The sequence below is a fragment of the Symphalangus syndactylus genome, chromosome 1 (genome assembly GCF_028878055.3).
Source record: "Symphalangus syndactylus isolate Jambi chromosome 1, NHGRI_mSymSyn1-v2.1_pri, whole genome shotgun sequence".
NCBI lineage: Eukaryota > Metazoa > Chordata > Mammalia > Primates > Hylobatidae > Symphalangus > Symphalangus syndactylus.
Genome location: NC_072423.2, coordinates 157,946,206 through 157,972,214, shown reverse-complemented (window position 1 = coordinate 157,972,214; position 26,009 = coordinate 157,946,206). Strand labels below are relative to the sequence as shown.

The following is a 26,009-nucleotide window of genomic DNA, read 5'->3' as shown; positions in this document are numbered from 1 at the left end:
ATTATAAAAACATAAAATCTCTAATGTGGTCAATATAAGTAGATATAACCTACCTAAATTCAAGTTTTTTTAAAAATATCAATAATTTTTAAGGGTGCATAGGGATCCTGAGACCAAAAGTTTGAGCTTTAATCTAAAGGAATAGTATTTGATCATGTGCAAATGATAATAATGTGTAACAGTGAATTTAAAAAACAGGAGGATTTGAGTCATATGATTATACATGCTTATATATTGTTGATTTTCAGTGAATTAACATCGTTTCATTTGTACATCCAAAAAGGTAGTAGTTGATGCTGACCTCTGCTTTTTACAGTATTAACGCAGGTTTCATTCCGGACTTCACCGCCATCTCTTAACTCAGTTTTTTATTTTCTTTGAAACATCCACAAATAGAAATATTGGATGGGCACAACTGTAATCCCAGCACTTTGAGGGGCTAAGGCAGTCAGATCACTTGAGGTTAGGAGTTTCAGACCAGCCTGGCCAACATAGCGAAACCCCCTCTCTACTAAAAATAGAAAAATTGGCCGGTCACTGTAATCCCAGCACTTTGGGAGGCCGAGGTGGGTGTATCATGAGGTCAGGAGTTCAAGACCAGCCTGACTAACATGGTGAAACCCCATCTCTACTAAAAATACAAAGATTAGCTGAGCGTGGTGGCACGCACCTATAATCCCAGCTACTCAGGAGGCTGAGGCAGGAGAATCGCTTGAACCCAGGAGGGGTGGAGGTTGCAGTGAGCTGAGATTGCACCACTGCACTCCAGCCTAGGTGATAGAGCAAGACTCTGTCTAAAAAAAAAAAAAAAGAAAAAGAAAAATTAACTGGGTGTGGTGGTGCATGACTCTTAGCTACTTGGGAGGCTGAGGCTGAAGAATTGCTTGAACCCAGGAGGCAGAGGGTGCAGTGAGCCGAGATTGCACCATTGCATTCCAGCCTGGGTGGCAGAGCGAGACCCTGTCTCAAGTATATATGTATGTATGTGTATATATATATATATACACATACATACATACATACACATTTATTGAGTGTGTATTATCTGTCATTTCCCAGGAACAGTTTTTAACAATAAAAAAAGAATGAGAAAGTTTCTGCCTTTCCAGGTGTAGAAATCAACTCATTTATTTATGCTTTTGAAAATGATTTGCTCAAGTTTCTGAAATCATTTCTTAATTTAACTCAGGAAGTTCATCTTTTAGTTTATGAAGAACTGAGTACTTTTAGGCCATAAGCACAAGCATGTGCATTTTATATATAACTGGGCAAAATTTAAATTTTATGTAAAAAACTTCTCTATTAATTTAGGATCGTTTAACCACTGACGTATTATCCGTGCATTTTTTTCTCGGGGTTCTTTGCCAGTGGCGAAGTCTCTGATATGAAATGTTTAAAGGAGAATGGCAATGAGAAGCCCACGGTTAGTGAGGCGATTCTGTGAAAACACCGTGTGCCTACAGAAGAAAATAATCAAGTACAGCGCTCTTGGGGAAAACAGGCAAAACCTGAGTCTTTACTCAGCTGTTAATAAATCTAGAAAGAAACATAATGGTCTTTTGGAGAAAAAAATATCAGAGGGAGCAACCGCCTTTCAATGTTTCATTTTGTATGGAATATCTCCTAAATGCACATAGTTCTGCAAAACGTACAATATCAACTACTTCTACACCTGGGCATTAGTTGTGTTGATTCTGCTGATTACATTAATAATTTGGGTGGCCGTAGGTGCACGCCTGTTGTCCTGCAGTGTTTATTAATCATTTCATTCTTACATGGTCCCAGTTTGGGTGACAAGTTGTATGGTTCCTAACTGTAGCAGGACCATGGGATTTGGGGAAGAGCCAGATCTCAGAGACGCCTTTGTCTAGCTCCTTCATTTTCACCCCCTTTCATTTATTTGGTGCCTTGTCCAATGTCACGGAGCTAGTGAGTACGGCTGGCGAGGACGCAGGCTTGGCCGTGGCAACTGCCTGGCACCAACCAGAGCTGAAGGGGCTGGGGGCTGAGTGCAGACCCCGAAGAAGGACCGGCTCCTCGGTGCTCATGGCTCTCCTAAACCAGAGGCGAGTCCAAAAGCTTCGCTGCAGGAGGAAGGCAGTGAATGTTAGCCCTGACCTGCGCTGAGCCCTGAGAAGGAAACTTCCTTCGCCTGCGTCCTCCCGCTGGCTGAGTCAGCCGGGACCCTGCTGTGTGAGGTCCATATGGGGCACGTATAGCTGCCAACACGGCCAAATCTGAAGGTTCGCTCGCACCAGGACCAGTCGTGGGTGATTTCTATGCACGCTGTTGACCTCAAGTAGCACAGAATCCGGCCTCCTGGGGAAACCGTTGCTGCTGCTGTTGGTGGTGATGTTTGCAGCCTTGCCCTACCTGAGCACCCAGCTACAGACAGATACTATCTCCTTCCAGTCCCAGGATCCTCCTATTCCAGTCCATGTTTACCCAGGAACGAGGGCTCCAGGACACAACGGTGAAGAGAAATATTAATGATGGGACCCTGGATTCTTGTGAGCATTTCTGACTTCCATGTGTTTAAAACGCTTTTGACCTGAGAAACTGGTTTTGGATGTGTCCCCACCAGCCTCACCCTGAGCCTGACTGGCAGTGCAGAAGTTGGGAGTGTCAGCTACCTGAAGGGGGGGTCTGGCTTGCGTCACATGCAGAACTGGGCTCTGGCCCTACCTGGGCCTCCACCTGGGCTCTGGCCCCACCTGGGCCTGCACCTGGCTTTCTGCATCCCCTTCCTCTTCTGGAGGCAACTTCACAAAGCCTAGACATCAAGATATTTGAATTTTAGTCCAAACCCTTTAAATGCACAGCAATGTGAGTCCTGCTTTTTGTTTTTGGTTTTTAAACCTGTCTGGGCCTCCGTTTCCACATTTGCAGGGTGAAGTGAGGGGTTGAGGACGATGATTTCCTCTGCTCTGCCCAGGTCTGGGATGTCTCTGGGGCTGGCATCCACCTTATCTTGGTCTCTGCCCTCCCGGCCTGCTCTGGAGCCCTGGAGCACGCGATTCACCTCCTGCTCCTCACAAGAACGGGTGGCCCCTGACTGTCAATGGCTCTTACGCCTGACATCTATGTTTGTTTTATTACAAGCACTCTTCTTATGAACACACAGCTTGATTGCATTGTTTGAGATTGCTAAGCCTTCAAGCACTTTCAGAACGGAATCCTCCCGGGGCACAGCTCACTGCACTCTGGGTCTCGTTTCCTGGATCCCGTTCTGAGCCGGGCAGCTGGTCGCCCTGTTCGTGCGTGTTAAGGCTCCCTTCCCCAGCACAGTCATTCAGGATTGAAACGATAGCGTATTGGAGCTTAGAGAGGATCGTCTAATCCCACGCTCACCTTACAGATGAGGAAGCCAGGGCCACGGGTAGGTGAAGAGATTTTCTATAGGGCACGAAACTTCAACAACAGATTAGCAAACAGAAAACTAGGCCCAGCGCCAGTGCCCTTGACAACGGGCTCAGGGCAATTTGGCCAGACGGAGCCTGGCCCAGCCTTGGTGTGATTACGGAATGCCATTTGGAGATAAACTCCCCAATAGCTGGAGGCTACATGCCACCGCCTCTGAAGATAGAAACTCGTCAACAGTCGGTGCAGGCTGAAAGCCATGCCTTCCCACTGAACGAAGATGTGTTTACTGAGCTTCTACAACATGCGAGGCACTGTTGCAGTCAGAGCGAAGATGCAAATCTAGACCAGTTGTCATCTCGGCGCAAACTTTCAGTCACCTGGGCCAGATACTTTAGGAGAAAGGCCTCCTGTCTTACAGTACTAACTCAGGAGACCGGCAGTTTTCACAGCTTTAGAACACAGCCAGGTGGATGGCATTAAGAATGACACTATAACCCTGAATTTTATCAAGATTTAGGAAATTGTGGTTACCTAGACACATGATAAATGACCGAAGTCTCGTACTTTCCTCTCCTTGTGTGCATTAGGTCTTTGTGGACTCAGTGGCTTTCCTGTCCTCTGAGAACTTTTCCTTCCCTACCACGTCCACAGGAATCTTGCTGGTCGGAGAGGAAAGTTCTGACCACCCCGAGCTGAGCTTTGTGTTCCTCCGGCCGCGGTGTGTAGTCACGGCACCTCCTATGCCCCATGGATGGATACGAAGGGGGGTCATGCAAGCAGATGCTCGTATGATATCTGCCAGGTACGTAGCCATGGCCTGCTGCCAGGTCTCCTAGGATATGTTTTGATTAACAAAATATGGAAAACTTTGCGCCGTATTACAGAGAGGCTGAGTAATGCCCAAACTCCAAGCAATCTAGTTGCCTTACTGTTTGGGAAGAATATCGGTTTTGTCACCACTAACTGTCTTGCTGTGATTACAGGAGGCTGGTTAGCTAGTTTATTTGGTCGGTTTGTTTAGTAAGCAAGTATTTTTAGTGTATTTTGTGTGCTGGGCTTTGAGTGAGGTCCTGGGACCTCCCTGGTCAGAGGAACCCCCAGTGCTCATGGTCCAGTGGGAGACACAGGCTGGCCAGACATCCCTGCCAGGAACCACGCTGCAGACATAAAGGAGGGCTCTGCAGGAGAGAGACCCAGCTCTTAGCAAATCCGCCACAAGGGAGCCTTACCTTGACTGGGGTCAGAAAAGGCATCTGAAATATCGGGGCTTCTGCTGAAGTTTGTACAGGGAGCAGGACTGTGTCTGTGGAATGCAAAGGATGGGAAAGAGCCTGTGCGTAGCAGGGGGCTGGCGAAGCAAGGAGCTTAGCTCTACTGACATGCAGAGCATCATGAAGAGTGGGGTGGGGGCCAGGCCACACGGGGCTTCACATAGTACATCTGCTGCTTGTTTAAAACACGAGCGGCTTTCAGGGGTGTGTGGGTGATGTGCTCTGATCTGCACTCTGAGACATTCATTTGGGCCTTAGCCTGGGGGATAAGCATGGGTGTGGGGAGCACAGGACCTCAGCGTTAGCCTAGGGATGAGTGTGGGTATGGGGGTGCAGGGCCTTAGCTTTATCCTGGGGGATAAGCGGGAGTTGTGGGGACTGCAGGCTGTCGCAGGACCTGAATAAGACACTGTCAAGTGTGGACAAGTTGGGTGTCAACGGAGCCTGAGCAAGGTGCATAGATGTGAGGGGTATTTAGGAGGGAAATTTTTAAAGCTGTGTGGGCGTCAGGGAGGTACCAAAGGTTTCTGGCATGAGCTATTCATGGGTATAAAATACTGGACAAAGAGATCAGGTGGGCTCCTGAGTTTAGTCTTTGACCTGTTGAGTTTAAGTTTCCATTTTGTCATTCAAAAGGACGTGAGCCCAGCCTCCCTCTGGAAGCCATCAGGGAGGTGAGAGTAATTAAAGCCATTCCTACACAGCGTGTGTTTGGGTCATCTAGGAAGGAGCAGGGGATTAGACAGGAAGAGTGATTTGAGAAGTGTGTGGGAACAACTTCCATACTTAATGGTGGGCTGAAGGAGATAGAGCCAGCCGAGGGTGGAAGAAGAAAACAGGCACAGAAAGAAAACGGGAAGAGTGTGGCACGACGGAGGCCAAGGGAACCGTGTTTCAGGAAGGGGTGCGGGTCAAGTGGACCAACTAACGGGGAGAGGTCAGGTAACCTGAGAGCTGCCAATGTCCTGTGGATTTGGTGACACAGAGGTCATTGGTGGATTAGAGCTATTTTGGTTGGTGATGTGATATGAGTGGAAGGGAGGTTGGAATAGCGTTAGTGGAAAGTGAAGAAATGGAAAAAATGTGACTGTACACAACTCTTTCAAGAACACTGTCTGTGAAAGACAGAGCAGCGGCTGGAGGAGAAAGTGGGTCTGAGAAAGAATTTTTATTGTTTGTTGTTTTTAAATTTAGGAGAGACCTGAAAAATGTTCCAATAATGATGGAATTATTGAGCAACAGAGCTGCAGTCGTGGAGGACATAGGTGTTAGAGACTGACCGTATCCCCATCCAAAGCACAATGAGAGAATGGGATCCACAGCTCAGGGCTGTCGGCCTCAGGGAAAGAAGGTAGTTGGGATAATGGGAAGTTGATAGAGCTCCTATGTTTAGCTTTAGTTGACTTTGTGGATTAGGAGAGGAAGTTATTTGCATAAAGTAAGAGTGAGTGCTTTTTGATTGAAACCTAGACATTTTGGGTATTATGTTAAGAGGCTCTGGGTCTTATATATATTGTTTTGTTTTAACGGGCTCCATACTGGCAGAGGAAAGCGGTGCTGTCTTATTACTGCAGAAGCATGATCAGGTGGGCTGGAAGTCCAGATTCCCTGATAAGAGGTGTGTGTGTGGCAGGGACACCTTCTTTCTGCTTCTAAGTGTCCACTGATACCACCCAGGCTGCATCACTTTCTTTTTTGAAAGAACCTTTTTTTTTTTTTTTGCTGGGTATAGGATTCTAGGTTGATGGTCTTTTCTTTGAGCGCTTTAAAGATACTGTGTCACTGTCTTCCTGTTTGCATCATTTCTGATGAGAAGTCTGCTGTCATTCTTATCTTTGCTTCTCTATACATACACTATGTTTCTTTTTCTCACCCTGTTTTAAGGTTTCCTTTAATCACTGGCTTTAAGCAATTTGATTATGATGTGACTTGGTGTAGTTTTGTTTATGTTTCTTGAGCTTGATGTTTGTTGAGCCTCTTGTGCCTGCATGGTTATACTTTTCAGAAAATTTAGAAAAAATGTGGACATTATTTTTTCAACTATTTTCTTTTGTCTGAGTTCTTTCTTTGGGGACACTACATGTATGTTTGTCTGCTTCAAATTTTCCTCATTGCTCTTTTCATTCATTCAGTGTTTTTTTCTCTTACTATTTTATTTTTGATTTATTTTCATTAGTTGATAAAATATTAAGAGAAAAAACACTGAATGAATTAAAAAACACTTTTATTTTCTATTTTTAAGTTCAAGGATTATCTTGGATATCTTTACTCTTTTCTTCTGCAATAACATGCTATGAATCCCACCAGTGCATTAAAAATTTCTCAGGCATTATATTTCTCATCTCAAAAAGTTTGATTTGGATCTTTTTAATATCTTCTGTGTCTTTATTTAGTATGTTCAATCTATTCTATGTCTTTTTGAGGGCATGGGACATAGTTATAACTGTTTTAATGTCTTTGTTTACCAATTTTATGGGCATGTTACTGTTAATTTTCTCCTCATTTTATGTTGCATTTTTCTCATATGTTTAATTGAATGTCAGATATTGTGAACTTTAACTTCTTGGTTGCTGGATTTTTTTGTATTCCAGAAATATTTTTGAGCTTTACTCTTTAATACAGTGAAGGGCTTTTTTTCCCCAACAGTTTGATTATTTCAAAGCTTGTTTTTAAGTTTTTTAGTTGACCTGAGATCAGCCTTGAACACAGGGCTGGTTTTGATCCACTACTGAGTCCATGCCCTTTTGAGTATTTTTCAGATATTCCATGAATTTTGAGGTTTTCCTTTCTAGCTAATGGTCACACAAAGTGTTCCAGACACTGTGTGAGCTGGGGTTATTCCACGTGAGGGAATGTGATCCAAAGCATGGGAGTCATATTGGCCTTTGGGAGAAAGGAGAGACAGTAAGTGTTATGAAAACTGTGAAGTTCTTAACTTCATTAGTTGTATTTTTCAGTTCTAGAATTTCTATTTGTGTTTTAATGTTTTCAGAAACACATTCTAGGAGAACATCTAGATGACTTTGTGTATGGCAATGACTTTTTAGATATAACATGAAAGACACAATCAATGAAATAAATAATTGATAAGCCAGACATCAATAAAATTAAATATGTCTGCTCTACAAAAGACATGATCAAGAGAATGCGAAGGCAAGCCACAGACTGGAGAAAATACTTGCAAATATACATCTGATAAAGTACTGCTGCCTGAAGAACTCTTAAATCTCAACGAGAAAAGAAACAACCCAATGAAAAAAATGGGCAATAGGCCTGCACAGACAACTCACCGAAGAATATACACCATTGGCAAATGGGGAGTCTGCCTCATTTAACATGGCCCCACCTTTCGTGGGGGTCCTAAACGCCGACACAAGAGCACCAGAAACCCACCAGCTGCTCTTCTTTGCTTTCTTACCACTTTTTGCCTTCTGCTCATGGAGTGCTTTGAGGTGAAACCTGGTGCTGAGATGTGGGCTCTGATCTTTGAGCCTCCCTTCTCTTCAGGATCTTGGCCTTTCAAATCCTGGATGCATTATCAGGCCCAGACTCCAACTCTTATCTCTCTAGCCTCGCAGTACTGCAGGAAGCTCTGCTGTTTCCCCTGCTTCTCAACAGCGGCACTCTTTCTTCTTCCTTACCTTCAACCCAGCCACAAATCGGCAAGTGCCCAGAGATAGAAAGTGATGTGCTGAGAGAGTGCCCACTTCAGGAAGCACAATTCTCACTAGGACTGGGCCTCAAACTACTGGCTGCTCTCACAGCTCTCTTGTGTATCATCTGTCTGTCTGTGTATCCTGTCTATGTATCTATCCATCTATCTATCTATCATCTATTGATCTATTTTCATCATTGATCTATCTCTGTCATCTCTATCATCACTCTATCACTTTATCATATATTATCTATTTACTTATCATCTATCTTTCTATCACTCTATCATCTATCTATTATCTATCATGTAACTCATACGCCATCAATGTCTCTATCAATCAATCTATCTAACCTATCATCATCATCATCTGTCTGTCTATTCGTCTGCCCATCAGCTCATATGTCCATTCACTTATCTGTTTTTCTCTCTTTCTTTCATTACTCTTTCTCCATCTCTCACTCTCTGTGTTTTATCTGGATTGTTACTTTTTCTGGGTAAGAATGTTGTCCTACTAGAAGCAACTTTATCACACATAAAAGTGAAAGTCTACTTCAGACATCTCATGTCTTATATATTACCCACTACACAGAGTTAGAGTATTAAGACATGCTGGTACTTTGAGACATAGTAAATGCTTGATAAATATTAATTTAAATGTACTTAAAAGTATATATATTTTAAACTGTCTGTATCTATATCTATCTATATCAATATCTACCTATCTATCTATCATCTATCTATCTACCATACATATTTTTAAGCTGAGGTAAAGAATTACTAAATGTAGCCTAGCTTTGTCAATTCTGTTTATTTCTGTGTAGTTCTGAGCCACTATTAACTATTATACTTAACAATAGTAAGTTCTTCATGTCTCTTGAATCCATTCATTGGGTAGTTAGTTCAGAACTCCTTTATTAAGCAGAGAGAATGTGCTATGTTTGGGGAGAAGAAGCCCACACTTTGGTGGCTGCTGTGGCAAGAGTGTCTGGGAAAGAGTAAGATGGTATAATTGGGGAAATCTTTACTCAGAAATTTATGTGTAGTTACATTAATATTGGCCTCAAAAGAAGTAGCAGGTAAACTTACTAGGGAGTATAAAGTAAAGTCAAAATTATGCCGAAGAGAAAAAACAAGCAAAGGAAACCTAAGCATTTCTTTTCCTACTTTCCTGGAAAATGGTTCAGAAATGGTGGAAACATTGGGAATTTGTGCTGATTCATGTCGATAAAGGGTTCCTCATTACTGAGCTGCTGCTTTCCATGGACACGTGTTTAACTGACTTAGTGAAATGTTAGAAGGAAGGCGCTTTCTCTGAATGCCAGCGACCGATTTCATCAATTAGTGGATTAAGCATGGCCTCAAAGAGACATCTATTGAACTTCTTGGAAATTAAGAAGGTGACAATTATATTTCTCTAAACAAGGTTACCCTCACAATCGACATTTTCAGAAGGTTCACATTTAAACATTGCAGTTAATTCATCTAGGTGGATGTGATTTTCTTGAAGTTTAAATTCTAAATACAGAACTGCACAACCATATAGGAACAAAGGCATTCTAAAGACAGAAAAAAGGAACAAGGCTGGGTATGGTGGCTCACGCTTGTAATCCCAGCACTTTGGGAGACTGAGATGGGCGGGTCACTTGAGGACAGGAGTTCAAGACCAGCCTGTTCACCAATATGGTGAAACCTTGTCTCTACTAAAAACACCCAAAATATATATATATATATATATATCCGGGCATGGTGGCACACACTTGTAAACCCTGCTACTTGGGAGGCTGAGGTGGGAGGATCACTTGAACCCAAGAGTCGGAGGTTACCACTGCACTCCAGCCTGGGCAACAGAGCCAGACTCCATTTCAATCAATCAGTCAATCAATCAATAAAAATAAAAAAAGAACAAAACACTTTTCTTTAAAGTGGGCCTGTTTCCTGAGATTCAGGTTTTCAGGGTTTGGGAATGAGAGGCAGTGCTGAAGGTGGCTGATGCCCTCAAGGGAGTTTTCTGCCTCCAGATTTTCCAGTCTCCCTTCTGTGGCCTGTGCACACGTGCTCTGTGGGGACAAGACGCCTTCGTCGTTGGCCTCATCGCCCCCTGGTTTCAGAGAGCGCGGAGGGTGACCCCCTGCCCCTTCCTGTGCTGTGGGTGCAACTGCGAAGCCTCTTTCTGGTGAGCTGTCCTCCTTTGAATCATAACACTGAATGCTTGGACTGTTGGATGGATAATTTCTAAAATACATGGGAGCACTTTTTGTTTTCTGAGACGGAATGCATGGAAGTGAACAAAATATCTTAAGAATAATTTTATTTCTTTCAAATATCCAAACTGATCTTGCTGAATGGAATGGCAGTTTTGACTCTGTGCAATATAACGGGGGTCCTGAACCCAGCCTCGGGGTCCGTGGCTGGGGAGGAGCTGGGCCGCACGGCACGGTGAACGGCGGCCGGTGAGTATTTTCGCCTGAGCTCCAGCTCCCGTGAGAGCCGCAGCCTTAGATTCTCACAGGAGTACAAACACTACTGTGACCTGCACACGCGAGGGATCTAGGCTGGACGCTCCTTATGAGAATCTTATGTCTGACAATCCGAGGTGGAGCAGTTTCATCCCGAAACTATACCCCCTCCCCACCGTTCTTGGAAAAATTGTCTTCCACGAAACTGGTCCCTGGTGCCAAAACAGGTGGGGACTGTTGCTTTAGAGAGCATAACTTCACCCATGAACGATCTGACCTGGGATTCCACAGGATTGAAGGCACGTGGTTTTAAAACGTCACTCTTTGCATTGTGATCTTCTTTTCTATGTCGTGGGACATTCTCAGTGAGGCCAACCGTTTTCCATTCACAGGCTGCCAAGTTGAGCTGTGGAAATGAGATTGCTGGACTCTTGCTTTGTCTTAGTCAGGATTCTCTTGATGGCAGGTGATAGAAAGTCAGCCGAAGGAGCTTTGGCAAGAAGGAGCCTGTCTGCTCCAGAGCTGGTGTGTCTGGTGGAGAACGCGGGGCCTATGCCTGGTCCCACTGCCTGCCTCTGTCTTTTGTCCCTTCTTGGCTCCAGGCTTCCTGCAGGTGCACCTCATCCAGGGAGTTTTGGCAACTATATCCCGGGAGGGCAGGGGCAGGCATGGCTCAGGGAGATGGGGGCCTACGAGGAGGGCAGGGAGGGGTCTCCTGTCCCCAGCAGAAGGCGAAGCTCTGTCCCCATCAGGAGCCTGTCTGTGTCCCGGGTCACACTCTGCTCTCTGGGTGGTGTGGCTGAAAGATCCAGGCTTTCTTAGATGCAGCACTGTAGAAAACTGGATTTCTATTTCACAGGAGGAGGGCACAGCAACCGTGAAATGTCAGAAAAGGAGGAGGAGTGTGCTGACCTTTCCTTCTCGCAGGAGATGGGGTGAGATTGTCCCCTCCTGAGATGCTAGGACTGGGACCCAGAGGACTGAGATGCCACCGGAGGGGAAGAGGCACCATCACCGCCCCTCCTGTGTCAGCCACACTCAGAGGCAGGAGGGCAGAAGGGCTGAAGAGAAGTACCCCAGGTTCCTGAGAACTGGATTCCCTAGAGAAGGAGATGCCGATAAACGGGAAGTAAACATTGCTTGCTCTGGTCTTGCTGTTTGCACCGCCCCAGAATATGTGGGTTAAAACCTTAACCCCCAAAATGATGGTATGAGGAGGTGGGGCCTTAGGGAGGCGACAAGGTCATGGAGGTGGAACCTCCGGTGTGGGATCAGTGTCCTCACACAGAGGCCCCAAGAGCAGCCTCGCCCCTCGATGTGGTTAGCACTCAGGTACCTCGCCATTCCAGAACCAGAAGGCTCTCACCAGGCAGTGTCTGCTGGTACCTGGATCTTGGACTTCCAGCCCCCAGAACTGTGGGAAAGAAGCTCCTGTGTTTTATAAGGCACACGGACTATGGTGTTTTGCTAAAGCAGCCTGAATAGACTAAGAAATCACTCAACAAACACTAATTAAATTAAATGCTAGGCCATCAGAATACGAAGGGGAAGAAGACAGAAAAGCTCGCCTCCTGATCCAGCACCTAGGACGTTCTGGGGCCCAGCAAGAGGCTGTGCTTGCATCTTTCTCGTATCTGATCTTCACCTCCATCCACCTGCTTGCTGGTTCTTGGCTGTGCCTCTGATACCCCAGTGTGAGAACGTGGAGTTTCTTAAGGAAAGTCTCATATCATATTTTCTCTGTCACAACAAAGTTACAGGAAAGTTGTTATTACATGCGTTTTAGAGCTGGGGAGCAGAGTCCCCGTGGGAGGAGCAGCTGGCCCAAGTCCTCAGCCCCTGTGGTGAGGTGCAGCTGGAGTGTGATTCTCCGGGTTCTCAGATGGGGGCGTCTCCTTGAGGCCCCGCCTCTTGGCCAGGCTGCAGCCCAGGACCGTGCCAGGTGTGTGTTATCTATATTCGGACACACGCTGTGCGAAACGACTGGCACCCTGAAATTATCCGTGTGGTGTAGACGCAGTGTTCATCTGTGGTAACGGTTATAAATAAGCCCCGACTTGCCGACTAGGCAGCACTCTTCTTTTGGGTAGGCAGTTCTTGCTAAAATAGCCCTGAGATACAATGGAGTGAAGACCTGAGTGGTTCTTGAAATAAAAATAAAAAAAAGAACAAACACACACACACGCACACAAACCCAGGGGCTTGCGCACCTCCCTTCCTCCATAGCTGACCTCAACTCGGGTGTCCAGGCCGGCGAATGGCACAAACGCTCACTGAAATCCATGTCATTATTAAAGACTCATTCGGGAGTTGCAGTTTATGAGCCGGGGAACCTGTAGCTCGAAAGGATTGAAGATATGTCTGAGAATTCGCACCTAAGGATTAGAACCCGTGGAGGAGAGTTGGGGGGAGGGCGTGTGGGGGGTCCATGTCCTGCCCTCTCTTTGTGAGTCGGGGGCTGAAGTGTCACACTCCATTTCCTGGGAAAAGTGCACTTGGGGACTCAGAAAGGACATGTTCCAGTTTTGAATCATGATTTCCCCCGCCCTCAATGTGAACAAGAAGCTTTTCCTCCTGAGGTCAGGCTGGTGATTTACGATGTGGGTATTGATGTGGGGAGAGGCAGGCCCGGGTGTCTATATATAGCAGCTCCTCAGACCTTAAACGGGAGGGAGGCACAGGCGCTTGCTTTGCAGGAGTCAGCTCTGCCTTCCTCGGCTGGAGCGTGGGTGGCTTGGTGAGCCGGTGGTCAGGGCTTCTCTCTCCTCCTTGCAATTTTCCTTTCTGTCTGGGTAAGTGTCTTTCTCTTCTTGCCTTTTCTAATTTGTGGCTTTAAGGGGAGGTCCGGTAACTTCTGCGCTCACATTTTCTAAGTACCTCTACTTCAGGGTCAAGAAGAGAGAGCCGGTGCACCCCATCGCAGGCACCCTTTGCCGTGGAAAACAGAGCAATTAGTTCTGGGCTCTGTATTTCTTTGACAAGAGTTTATGCTCAACTACCATTTTATTTCCCACAGCTGTTGTCTTTGCTAAGTGCCGTTCAGCACCCTGCAGCGTGTGCTTTGGGTTTTAACCCTGGTCTCAGCATGGCCCCAGGGTCCCCTCAGTCAGTGGACTGATGTCTGCAATTTTCATGAGATTCTCAGAAATGAAAGCCTCCCCTGAGGAGAGGGCTGACTTATAAAGGTGTGAAATAATAAAACTGGGTATTTTCTTAAGGGAAAAAAGAGTCGAGGGTCATTCAGCTTAGACCTACCCTATATTATCCAGGGTCTGGGAAAGAGAACAATCCTTGTCAGGACTTGCAAGTTTTTGCCCAGAAATGACAGCGTTCTCACGGCTGTTTTCTTTTTTGTGCTGTTGGCTATGTTGTGATCCTGTAGACTTCTTCAGCTCCATTCTGCTGATAGAGGCTGTGCCTTCTCAGGGTGTGCTCTTGAAATGCAACCTGCCGGAGAAAGAAAGTGGGGCTGGGTGGTTGCACGTGGAAGACACTGGAGGCGAACAGAAGGAAGGGGTGTGCCGTCACTGGGAACACCTGGCCTTTTATGGTTCTCCATTTCACTTTCCTTTCTTACTAAGTAGAAGTAAAACAAGACTCAAAGAAAACGTGGAACAAAGATAATTTAAGGCATTATTTAATAAACCAAGTCCCAAGCTAAAACTTGTCTTGGGAGCCAAGGGCTTAGCCACTTGGGGCACAGGCCAACACTGTGTGTCTGGGAGTCCCTTTCCTCTCTAGAAATGCTTTCATTTGGTGTGTTTATTGACTTTGACATTTTTAACTGTACAAACAACAATTTCCTTCATTAAGTGGAAGTCAGCGTTTTGTGCTTCAAACATTTTTGCAAATTAAAACCCATCCTGGTGACATGAGGAATGGGCCCACATATTCTCTGCAGGAAAGAATTAGGATGGGGATATCAGACACACGGTCCCCTGCACTGGAGGACAGGCTCACGTTTCATCCTTGTGTCATGATTCCTAAACGTGTCAGGAGCATTCCGGGAGTGGCCGGGGAGCTGGGCTGTGGTGGAAAGTGGGCTGGACGCCGTCAGGAGACTCAGCTGGCGCCTGGGTTCGGCCATGGCCCTACCGGTGACCCGGGCGAGTCGTATTTCCCTGGGGACTGTCCGTGCTAACAGTGCAGCGTGGCTCCAGGATTATCTAGACACATGCTGTCCAAGCTGGGGGACTATTAGCTGCCACCTCGCTCAGCCCTGTTTTACAGCACAGCAGGCGGAGGCCCCTGAGCTCAAGGTCAGCAGGTCCCCACTGGAGTCTCACCCCCCTAGTGCCCTGAGCCCCAGGGACTCACATCAAAATGTACCCTGCGAGGAAAGGCTGCTTTCTTTTTCTCTTTTTTTTTTGGTTGGTGTGTGTAGGGGGTATTTAACACATGTTTGAGATAGTTCCTTAAAAAGGAAAATAGCTTTCTACGTAGACAGTGGAGGGACATTGGGGTGCTGATTGGCCCATGTCCTGCCATTTTCATTATAGTGTCATAAATAGTACAGGTTGATCATTCCAAATCTGAAGATCAGAAATCCAAAATGCTGTAAATTCTGAAACTTTCTGAGCACTGGCGTGACTCTCAAAGGAAATGCTTACGTGAGCATCTCAGGTTTCCAATTTTTGGATTTGAGTTGCTCAACCAGTAAGTATAAATGCGAGTATTCCACAGCCTGAAAGGCAAATCAGGAACTGGAAACACTTCTGGTCCAAGCATTCTGGATAAGGGATGCTTGACCTGTAGGGTGCATTTGGCAAGTCCTCTCCAGGGTTCCCTGCACTCAGAAGGGCCCTGTGCTGCCACAGCTGCAGGCACCCAGCACGTGCTGAGTCAGTGGGGATTTGCTTCCAAAGACGTCATCACACCCGCCTAAGAAGTGGTGGCCCAGGCTGGGTGAGGGACACTGGGGAAGTTCTAACATAGGAAGTCCCCCAAGGAGTGAAGAGTTTGCGATGGGGACACACATTCAGGGTGGGTGAGGCTGGACGTGCAGTCCTGCTGGTTTTCTGGGTTGGGCATGAGATTGATAAAAGTGGAGTTGAGGGCACATTGGCACTGGGAGTCAAATGCGCAGAAGCTTGAGCTTGCTACTCTCCCGAGCCAGGAGCTCTAAGGTGTTTTCATTGTTGAAATCCAAGGGTTCTGATTTAGGCTTGGCTGGCACATGGCAAGTGACCCCATACTTGTGGAATGAACTGAGGCTGATGGATTCTGCAAAGCCTCTGACACCTCCTGATTTGGGTGGTCCTCAGCATGAAGTGAGCAGGGAATACATGTGGGGATAAACGCGGCAAAGTGCCCTATTACCCCATCCAAAGACACCCCGGGGAGACTTCCACCGTAAGGTACCATCAGAGTGAGGAGTGCAGGAAGTGTGCACACTTGATCCCAGCTCTGCCTTGCTAAGCGCTACAAAGTGTAGCCCCTCACACATGAAGTGTTTGAAGACTTCCAGGCCCACAGGACCGGGTGTCAAGTCAGTGATACGTAGGGTGCATTGGACAGGACGTTCCAGACTGGTTGAAGGATAGCTAGTGTGTGAGCTCTGGAGACCTGAGCCGTTTCACGTTCTTCCAGGTCTTAGGTCTAAGGAGGAGGATTTCCATCCAGGGCGATTCTCCTCTTATTTCACTGTAGCTCATTCTCTCCTTTGACCTAATAGGTCATATTTTGACTCTTCCCTTTGCCAAGAAATTCAAACACATCTGAGGTTTAACTCAACATAAGTGTCAGTAAATACTGTGATGACACATGAGCCCCCGCTGCAATAGCAGGTACTGGGGATTGCTCATGCGTCTGCTGGAGTGGAATTGCCTAGTATTCGTCAGGCTGATCCCAGAAGAACCTTGGGTAGGAAACCGGATGGAAGCTGAAATTTCTTCTCCAACCTTGGCCCAACTTCATTCAGTTCAGTGAGCTCTTCCCAGCACCCTGCTGGTGAACTCCAGAGAGAGTAAATGGGTTTCTGAGCAGGAAGCTTTTCTTGAAGATCCACCTTGATTAACTCATTGGAAAATCCTAGTGAGCTGCATCTGGGGAGTTATCAAATAGTAAAGCAATACATAGATTTTCTCAGATACCTTTTCCTGTCTCTAGAATTCTTGAAACACAATAACTGCAGCAGTGTAACAGAGACAGCTACCGATTTTGGTACCAGGGCCAGGGCCAGGCATGATGCAGATTCAATATGGAACGTCAGAGCTAGAGGAGCTAGAAACTACCCCAGGCCTCATCAGAATGCTGGAGTCAGAATTCGATCCCAGGTCTACCAGACATCAAAACCTGGGCACTCGACCTCTGCACTCTGATACCACCTTCAATATCAGGGTGGGTGGAGGAGATATGCTTTTATTTATTTATTTATTTATTTTTATTTTTATTTTTTTGAGTTGGAGTCTCGCTCTGTCACCCAGCCTGGAATGCAGTGGCACCATCTCGACTCACTGCAAGCTCCGCCTTCCAGGTTCACGCCATTCTCCTGCGTCAGCCTCCCGAATAGCTGGGACTATAGGCCCCCGCCACCACACCTGGCTAATTTTTTGTATTTTTTTTAGTAGAGACGGAGTTTCACTGTGTTAGCCAGGATGGTCTCGATCTCCTGACCTCGTGATCCATCCGCCTCAGCCTCCCAAAGTGCTGGGATTACAGGTGTGAGCCACCGCGCCTGGCTGCTTTTATTGTGTTCTATCAGGTGCAACATTCCGTTATATCCCTAGAGTAGAATGCATGCTGGTGCACTCTAAAAACATGGCTGGGCCCTCCCAGGGTGGGGTGGTTGGTTGACTAGTTGGATTTTAAGAGGCAATATTGAGTTAGTGTGGCAGAGTGTGAAAGGCCCAGAATAAGGATGGCCTTGGGGCAGGGGTAGCCTCTTCTACACGCTTTTGGGGAAGAATTTCTCCTTTCTGGCCCTTGTGTCCTGTTTTCTTCCCTGTAGAATAGGAGTTTGGATAATCCCCAGTGATCTTTCCAAGTTCTACAATACTGTGATTCTCGGAGATCACAGAGTTCAAAGGAAACAGCTCATAAGGAGCAATTTATGTATTGTGGTAGATTTTCTAGCATGTACCATGGAGATCTGAACTACGACACATTCATCTCCGAGCAGCCCTTGGCATTTTCCACCCAAGTCTCATTCTCATGGCCCAGGATGTGGGTGGCACCCCTGGGGCTGTGCCATGGGCCTGGCCGAGGAGTTCTGTCTTCAAATAACGACAGATTCTCCTCATTTAAACAGAACAGTAAAAAATGGAGCTCAGGTTGTGAGTCCTTTTGCACCTTGTTTGGGAAATAAATGACTGCAGGGATTTAGGAATACGGTCGCTACATAACTTTGTAGTGATGATCAAGCCACTCAGCATGTTGGCATTTTACGTATTTTGGGTGAACAGGTACAACAGATTGCCATGTCTAATACCTGTAATGCTGCAAGTTCCCAGAGAAAAAGATGGAACTCGATGATTTCCTGTTTGGGGAGAATTTCGTCCACGCTCTTGAATTTCCCCACATCCCTGAGGCTTTGATGCCAGGCTCTGTCCTCACTTTTCTGTTCACCTCCTGCCACGTCCGTCTACTATAACCAGTGAGATTTCAGACAGCAGATTCCAGGGGGCATCCCCAGCCAGTCCCTTTTTCCACGGCCCCCTTTGCATGGTGGAGTGACTGCTGGTTCCCCAGGCAGACACCAGCCACCTCGGCTTGTGGCTGCATCTTTCCAGAGTGATTTCTGGTCACACCTATCCCAGCAAGTCTCCCACGATCCTGGATTCTCCTGCCCCAACCTTTGCTCATGGGCTGTCCTCCTTTCCCACCTCCGCCTGGCAGTCCCACCTGTCCACCAAGGCTCCTCTCAAATGTCACCTGCCTCGTGGGCCACTCGGCCGTCCTTGGCTCCTGCCATTCCCAGGACACCTTCTATCTCCCCCGGGCTCTTGGCTCTTATCGTATGTTCTCTTGTATTCTAAGTGTTTGTTTACTTCTCTAATCTGCTTTAATTATTTTTGTCCTTCCCACTTACATTGCTTTGAACTTTGCCCTGAATACACCAGGGGTTCTAGGAATGCTTGTTGAGTTCACAGTTAAATGAAACACCAGCCCAATCTTCCAACTGTTATGGAAGAAAACAAAAAATAAAGTTGGGTCCCTGGGACTCTGGTCTAAGGTGATTTCTGGCCATGTAATCTTTCATTTTTTCCCTTCCCAAGGGGGTTTTATTAACTGGAGTTCATTTTCCCCTTTGGAATGATGCAGAAATTACAGAGGCTTCACGATGCTTGTGAGGGAGCTCAGTGTTGTGTGTGACTGTCTTTGTAGGAGCACGCCAAGATGTCCCTTGTGGCCGTCCCCTTCTACCAGAAGAGACACAGGCACTTCGACCAGTCCTACCGTAATACTCAAACACGGTACCTGTTGGACGAATATGCGTCAAAAAAGTAAGCTGACATTCGCTGATGAGACGTGCAGAGCTTTGATTATGGGAGTCTGACATTTAAAGGTTTTTCCAGTTCCGTCAGCCCTGGAGAGGCACTGGTTTGCCGGGAGTCAGAGAGCAGGGATGGCAGCCTCTCCCATGCCCAGGTCCTCCGACAGAGCAGCACTGTGTAGAGCTGGTGCAGTGTCCTGGCAGGTCCTGCTGGCCGGGCTCTGAGCTCCTGGTTGTGGTGGGGAGGCAGGAAGTCCTTTGTTTGAGCTCATTGATTTTACTGCTCATCACATGCCTTCCAGAACTAGGATCTAAAAAGCCACCCAAAATGAAGAGCAATGAGATTGAAACTAGTGGGAAAGGCTATCGGTAGGAGAGAAGTTAATGGGTGGCAGAGTAAAGACAGAATGAGAGGCAATATTAGTGATTTTGCCACGTTGATCATGGATGTGCCAACATCAAGAATCCCTGCCTCTGGGGCTGGTGTGCACCTGCATCTTTCGGAAGCTTCTCGGGGATGGCTTCATACAGGATGGCAGCTCACACCCCCATGGACACTGTTTGTGTAGCAGCAAATCTGCAATCTTAATGGGCTGATTGGAAGGCTGTGGTGAAGAGAGGGAGGGACCGCGGGCAGGCGTTCTGCAGCCCAGGTGCCTGCCTCATGTCACCCACACTCTATATTTAGAAACGCTTAGGGTACTTTTATTTAGTTGCCATCCCTTGTGCCAAACAAAGCCAAACATTTGCAGCCCTCCCAGCAGCCTTGGGGTGTTTCAAATCCCTCAAGATATATATAATCCTGGCATGGAGCCAGAAGGACAGTGGCCGGCACTGGCTGGCTCTGAGGGGAGGTGGCACCAGCCACAGTGAGCTCAGGGAGAAAGGACTCCAGGGTGGGCGTGTGTGGGGGTGTGGGTGTGGGCACACAGGGACACAGGCTTGGGTTTGCCTGTGTGCAAGCGCATGTGCACTTGTGTAGGTGTGTTTATGTGTGCACACGCTGTGTGTATGCGTGTGCATGTGCTTGTGGGAAGGCATGTCCTTGCATTTATGCATTTATTTGCGTACACATGTGTACACGTGTTTTGTATGTGCGTATGCGTGCATGTGTGTGCACATACACATGTGCATGTGTGCATATATGCATATATGTGTGTAGGTGCATGCCTCTCATATGCCTGTGCATGTGTGTGCTTTTGTGTGCTCCACATATACCAGTGGTTTGGGGTGTGTAGAGAGAAAGTGATGTGTATCAGGATAAATTTCCATACTGTGCCTGGGCATGCATCTCCTAATCGTGTCCATGTTCCTGAAGGCGAGCTTCCACCCAGGCATCTTCCCAGAAGTCCCTGAGTCAGCGGTCGTCTTCGCAGAGAGCCTCCAGCCAGACGTCCCTGGGAGGAACCATCTGCAGAGTCTGTGCGAAGCGAGTGAGCACGCAGGAAGAGAGGGAGCAGGAGAACAGAAGCAGGTGAGCACATGGCTTCCCTGACTCCACTTGTGCCCTGCGTGGGGTCGCAGTGGAGGGACAGTTGGGTGGGGAGGGAAGAGCGACCTTAGCTAAGAGGCAAGATCAAGGAACACAGGCCATGCCAGGGGCGAGAGGGAGAATGCTGCTGTTTCCCAATCAGCTGCTTCTCTTTGCCATCATTATCTTAATTAATCTGAATAAGAAAACTCCTGGGCACGAGCTTCCCACCATTTTGCAGAAGAGAGCATTGCTGTTCAGAGCGCTCATGCCACCGTCCAGGGTTCCACGTCTCACGCACGTCCCAGCCGGGCTTAGAGCTCCGGGGTCTGCGGCTTCTAAGCTGAGCTCAGCCCCTTTCCACACAGGGCAGGATAAGCACACTTGAAAACATCAAGACCTAGCAGCGTGAGATTAATTCTGAATTTCCACTCGCAACCTCTGCAGCTATGCAGGAACAGCCGTGGAGGGTTGCCGATTCAAGCAAGGTCATCTTCCTGAGTGGGAGCCAGGGTTTTAAACAGTTGTCGTGTGGAAACTGAAGAGTTGGGAAGGGATTCTATAAATTGTCATGCTTTACATTTCAACAGAGGCAACTCGTGGGGTGAAATGTCATAGGAACGGGACGGATTAATAAAAATGCCAGTCTTAAAATTATTTCCAGATGACGGAGAAGCAGGTGGTGATATTGCTTTGATCTTTTCAGGGCAAAGTGAACAGTTAAATGTTCGCGGATGCCTTGTTTTATACCTGCTGTATTTCTTCCCTCAACTCCCTTGCTACTTCTGGGAATTTTCTCTACATCTACAAAGCACTTAAAACCTGAAGGAAAGATGAGATTTGAGTAAACATCTTTCATCTTGAAAGTTTCAGAATGATGAAGTCATCTGTTGAATATAAACAATGTATAGCCAGGAAGGTTAACGAAGGTTAACATTTATTTTTAAAAAAAAGGATTATTTTTAAATGACATAGGATAATTTTGCCATGTAAATGAATTCTAGTGTAAAGTGAAGATTTCTTTTGGGAAAGAATCTCTTTGAAATGTAGATGTTAACACAATCCAGATTTGTATGTATGGGATTAAAGGGTTCTTCTACCTATATTTAGGTTTTCGGGGCTACAATAGAATACTTGAGCTTATCATTTTATTTTTATCATTTAAACATTGATGTGACCTTGAACATATTGCATAAACTTCCTATCGCTGAATTTCCCTGCAGTAAAACGGTAACAGTGAGTGACTTACTGTGATTCATATGGTTTTGGCGGCAATGATTTTCATGACAGCCTTGGCTGTTGGAAATTGTCCTAAAACACATCGGGCTATGCTCTTGCGATACCAAATCTGACCCAAAGAAGGGATTTGAATGACTGGTGATGGGTTATGTTCTCACTGCACCTCTGATGCTCACGTTAAATGCCAGTCTCTCTTGTACATAGTAGAGATGGGAGATGAAGGCCAGGGGCTGTCCCAGCTTTGTGTAGAGCCCACGGCTCACGCTCTCCATGAGATTTTCTTCAGCAGCCCCCCCAGTGTTGTATTCTCCTAACCCACGTGCATGTCTTCCATGGGGAAGATCGTTTTGAAATCAGTTCTTTCCTCCTTTAAAGGTAAACATAAGTCGTGGGGATCTCAGTGAGTTGGGCAAGCTCTAATTGAGATTTACTGTGTAGCCTGCTCTATTACCGTCATGCAGAAGGGCCCAGGAGGGATGCGTGAGCCCCATGCTGAGTGATGTGAGCAGTTCCGTGGATTCCAGCCCTTGTTAGAATTCACCACTCTCAGGGGCTGCAAGCATCATCACAAGCATGTGTTTATCCCTGACCTCCCAGCGTGGATATTAGTTTAAAGCACTGGACAAGTTGGTCCTCTGCAAAAGATGAAACTGTGGACTCACTGATGTGAGTTACTGCTGATGTCCCTGTGTAAAATAAGTACTGAAGAGACATCGGCGCTCTGAAGGCACTCAACACATCCTTCTGGAAGATATGACCCCGAATCTCTGAAGGCACTCAACACATCCTTCTGGAAGATATGACCCATTGGAAATATCCCTCCGACGTCTTCCTTCAGTCCCAGTGAAAAATGGGCCTCCCCGAATCTTGCAAGCCACCTGTCCCGTGGCTTGTCATTTACAATCAGTGCATGACAAATGACGTTACTCTGCACATGTGGACTGAAGTCACGGTCAACTGATCATCAGCCGGCAGAAATATTTCCTGAATGTCCTGACTTGGGGTTGGGTGTGGGAGGAATTCCAGACCAGTTAGTTATTCTGAATCATAGAGGGTTAGAGGATAGTGGTGCTGTTGACCTAAGGCTCTTGTAACGCAAACGTAAAGAGGCAGTAGAAGTGTAAACGGTGTCATGAGAGGACATCTAAACCTTTAAACACATCACGGCGCTGCGTGGCACAGACCAAGCTTTGTCTTCTTGATCCCTGCAATTCACTGGGATTCACTCCCCATAAGAAGGCTTGTTCCCTGCAGGACGTCTGACGCCATCGTTCATTTCTTGAACACATATTCCTAGAACTCCTCTTGGCACCTGGCACCTGGATACTGGGGGGACCAAGTACCCGGATACTGGGGGGACCAAGTACCCGGATACTGGGGGGACCAAGTACCCGGATACTGGGGAGACCAAGTACCAGATACTGGGGGAACCAAGTACCTGGATCCTGGGGGTAACGAAGAGGGCATTTTCCTACTTGGTTAGGATTCAGAGTCCCAGGACAGGGCTGCTGTCATTCAACATGCACATGCATATGCTTACAGTGGTGGCATGTGCTCTGCAGGAGGAGGATGAGGATGTATGAAAGAGACGCGCAGGGCCGTGATTTGAGGGCGGCCCCAGGGGAGAGTCTCTGAGGGACACACCCCTGTGCTGAAAGCAGTAGGAGCAGAAGCCAGCCCATTAGGGGTTGGGAGGAATCTACCCCAGGCAGAGGGCATGCAGAATGGCTGAGGCCCAAAGAGACTGTTCCCTAAACATTGCAGGGAAAGGCTGTGTGTCTGGTCGGAGCAGGGCAGGGAGGTGCGAGGTGAGATCCCTGGTTCCTAAGGAGGTAAATCCACATTACTTTCATGGTTAGATTTTAGGGTTCCTCCAGCCTCTTTTCTGTATGAAGAGGCTGCAGACTTTTCTGCAATTCTGACCCAAATGCCTAACACCAGGCCTTAGTCTTATTTGCTGCTGGGGAAGCGCTGGTCCATCGGAGCTGTGTGGGGTTCTGGAAGCACCTCGGACGGAGGCCCTGCACCCTGGGTCTCGGACAGGCCTTACCGCTAACCTGCATAGGGTCTCAGCTCTCCCCATGTCTCTGGACAGACGTGACGCTACGGTCCCCTCCAGCTCTGACACTAGAACTTTCTGTGCGATGTGGCCCTGGCCGAGCAGCCTCTTTGGTGGCTCACAGAGTACCGCAGGCGGCGCTCCGGCTCGGCCACCTTTCCGTCCACCGCCTCCTTCCCAGGCCATCTGTGCAGCTTCCTGTCCCTGCCACTCGGGAATGAACCTCCCCCAGCCTAACTCAGAATACTGAGTATTTATGAGGCATCTTCAGCGTACTGAAGCTGGGGAGTACAGAGGTGAGAAGTAGCCAATCCTTTCTCCTGGGAAGGATAAAATGTATGCAAATTACGATCATAAAGGCCCTAAGAGAAATAAAAGGAGGTCTGGCGTTCAAGGCAGAGGGGAGAGGATTAGGATTGGCTGCATGGGAGAGATGGCATCTGAGATGGGCATTGGAGGAAGGATAGAGTTTTGATTGAAAGGGATGGCAGTGAGACGTTTCTCACAAGTGGGACAGAATCCCAAGAGGGCAGAACAGCGAGAGTCCTAATTTCGGTGGGACCTTGGGAACGCGGTGGTGAGGGAGGGAGATGAGGCTGAAAGAGCTGCCGCAGGGTTTCCAGAGCATCTCAGAGCATGGAGGCAGCCCGGGCCTGGCCGTGTTGGGGTGCGATTTGTGGGGTTCACAAGATGGCATGTGAGCTGCGAGGATGTGGACATTTCTGAGTCCCTAAGGATTGAAGATGCGGAATCCTTTATTTAATCCTTTATCTATTATTATGATTTTTAGCGTTCAGACATTTCTTATCTGTATATTTTTTAACTCAAAATACTTTAATTCAGTCTTAAAATCACTCAGAAACTGCGTCATTCCCAGGAAAACAAATGGCTTTTATTTGCTGCCCTGCAGAAGAAAACCCACACATGCGGAGTTCACCATTTTCCTAAATTTTCAAATCATGGAATTGACTTCAAAAGCACCCCTAGCCCAGCAGCACCTAACAGTTTTGAGTCTCAGACCTGGGAAAGCATCAAGCCCTTTGTCTGATAAATCCACAGAAGTTCCCTGATTTCCCGAGTTGCCCTGTCTTTACTGAGCACCTGCTGCATGTGAGTTTCTGTGCACACGAAGATGAGTAACAATGTCTCTGTTTTTAAGAGACTCAGGTTAACTTCCCGATTCTCTGAGTGGGTGCCTGTTGTCTTTTGCTGCTCACAGCAATTCTCCAAAACATCTCTTAGGGCCTCCAAGCGGTTGCAATTGTGTACTCTCAGTGGTGAAGGAAAGTTGGGGCAGGCACTTCTGTATTTTTTTATTAATAAATCACATACATGTTCTTCTTTACAACTTCATCATGCATGGCATTCACACACCAAAATATACTCTTGAAGATAGATGCAAATGAGCAGAAGTAGCATTTCTCCTGTTCTCTTCTTGAATGCACTGAAGGAAACCCCAGGGAGAGAATGGGCCTGCCCTTTCCAGCCTTCAGGGAACATGTGGTTTTATCCGCGACTCCTGAAACTGAGGCTGCTTCTTGGCTCCTGCAGGTACCAATCCCTGGTGGCCGCCTATGGCGAGGCCAAGCGACAGCGCTTCCTCAGCGAGCTGGCCCACTTGGAGGAGGATGTCCACCTGGCGCGCTCCCAGGCCCGCGACAAGCTGGACAAATACGCCATTCAGCAGATGGTAGGAGGGTCTCAGGGTGGCTGGGTATCTGGGATTCGTGGACTAGATCTTAGCTTGTCTGCATGGTGCTCCAGGGGCCGAGGGCGGAGCGTGGCTCGCTGCCTGGGAACCTGACCATCCTTGCTTCCCGGGGCAGATGGAGGACAAGCTGGCCTGGGAGAGACACACATTCGAAGAGCGGATAAGCAGGGCTCCTGAGATCCTGGTGCGGCTGCGATCCCACACCGTCTGGGAGAGGATGTCTGTGAAACTCTGCTTCACCGTGCAAGGATTTCCCACGCCCGTGGTGCAGTGGTGAGGGGCTGTGTTCCCAGGGGGTTAAGAAATCCCTTCTGCTTGTTCTTTAAGAAAGACCCTAGTTAAGGAGACAA

General features: G+C 47.3%; 1 protein-coding gene across 4 annotated transcripts in view; it reads left to right on the top strand.

Moving 5' to 3' along the window:
- The window catches only part of MYOM2 (myomesin 2), a 121,148-nt gene that overhangs the window by 9,012 nt on the left and 86,127 nt on the right, over positions 1-26,009 (top strand). Inside the window, exons 1-5 of one of the 4 annotated variants that reach the window (XM_063638164.1) lie at positions 10,443-10,462; positions 19,071-19,189; positions 20,498-20,653; positions 25,500-25,638; positions 25,775-25,932. In XM_063638164.1, coding sequence (XP_063494234.1) covers positions 19,083-19,189; positions 20,498-20,653; positions 25,500-25,638; positions 25,775-25,932 — 560 coding nt within the window. In that variant the 5' untranslated portion in view covers positions 10,443-10,462; positions 19,071-19,082. Of the gene's footprint in view, positions 1-10,442; positions 10,463-13,304; positions 13,325-13,414; positions 13,538-19,070; positions 19,190-20,497; positions 20,654-25,499; positions 25,639-25,774; positions 25,933-26,009 lie in introns of those variants that run through there. The other 3 variants (XM_055289408.2, XM_055289398.2, XM_063638157.1) reach the window with 3 other exon arrangements.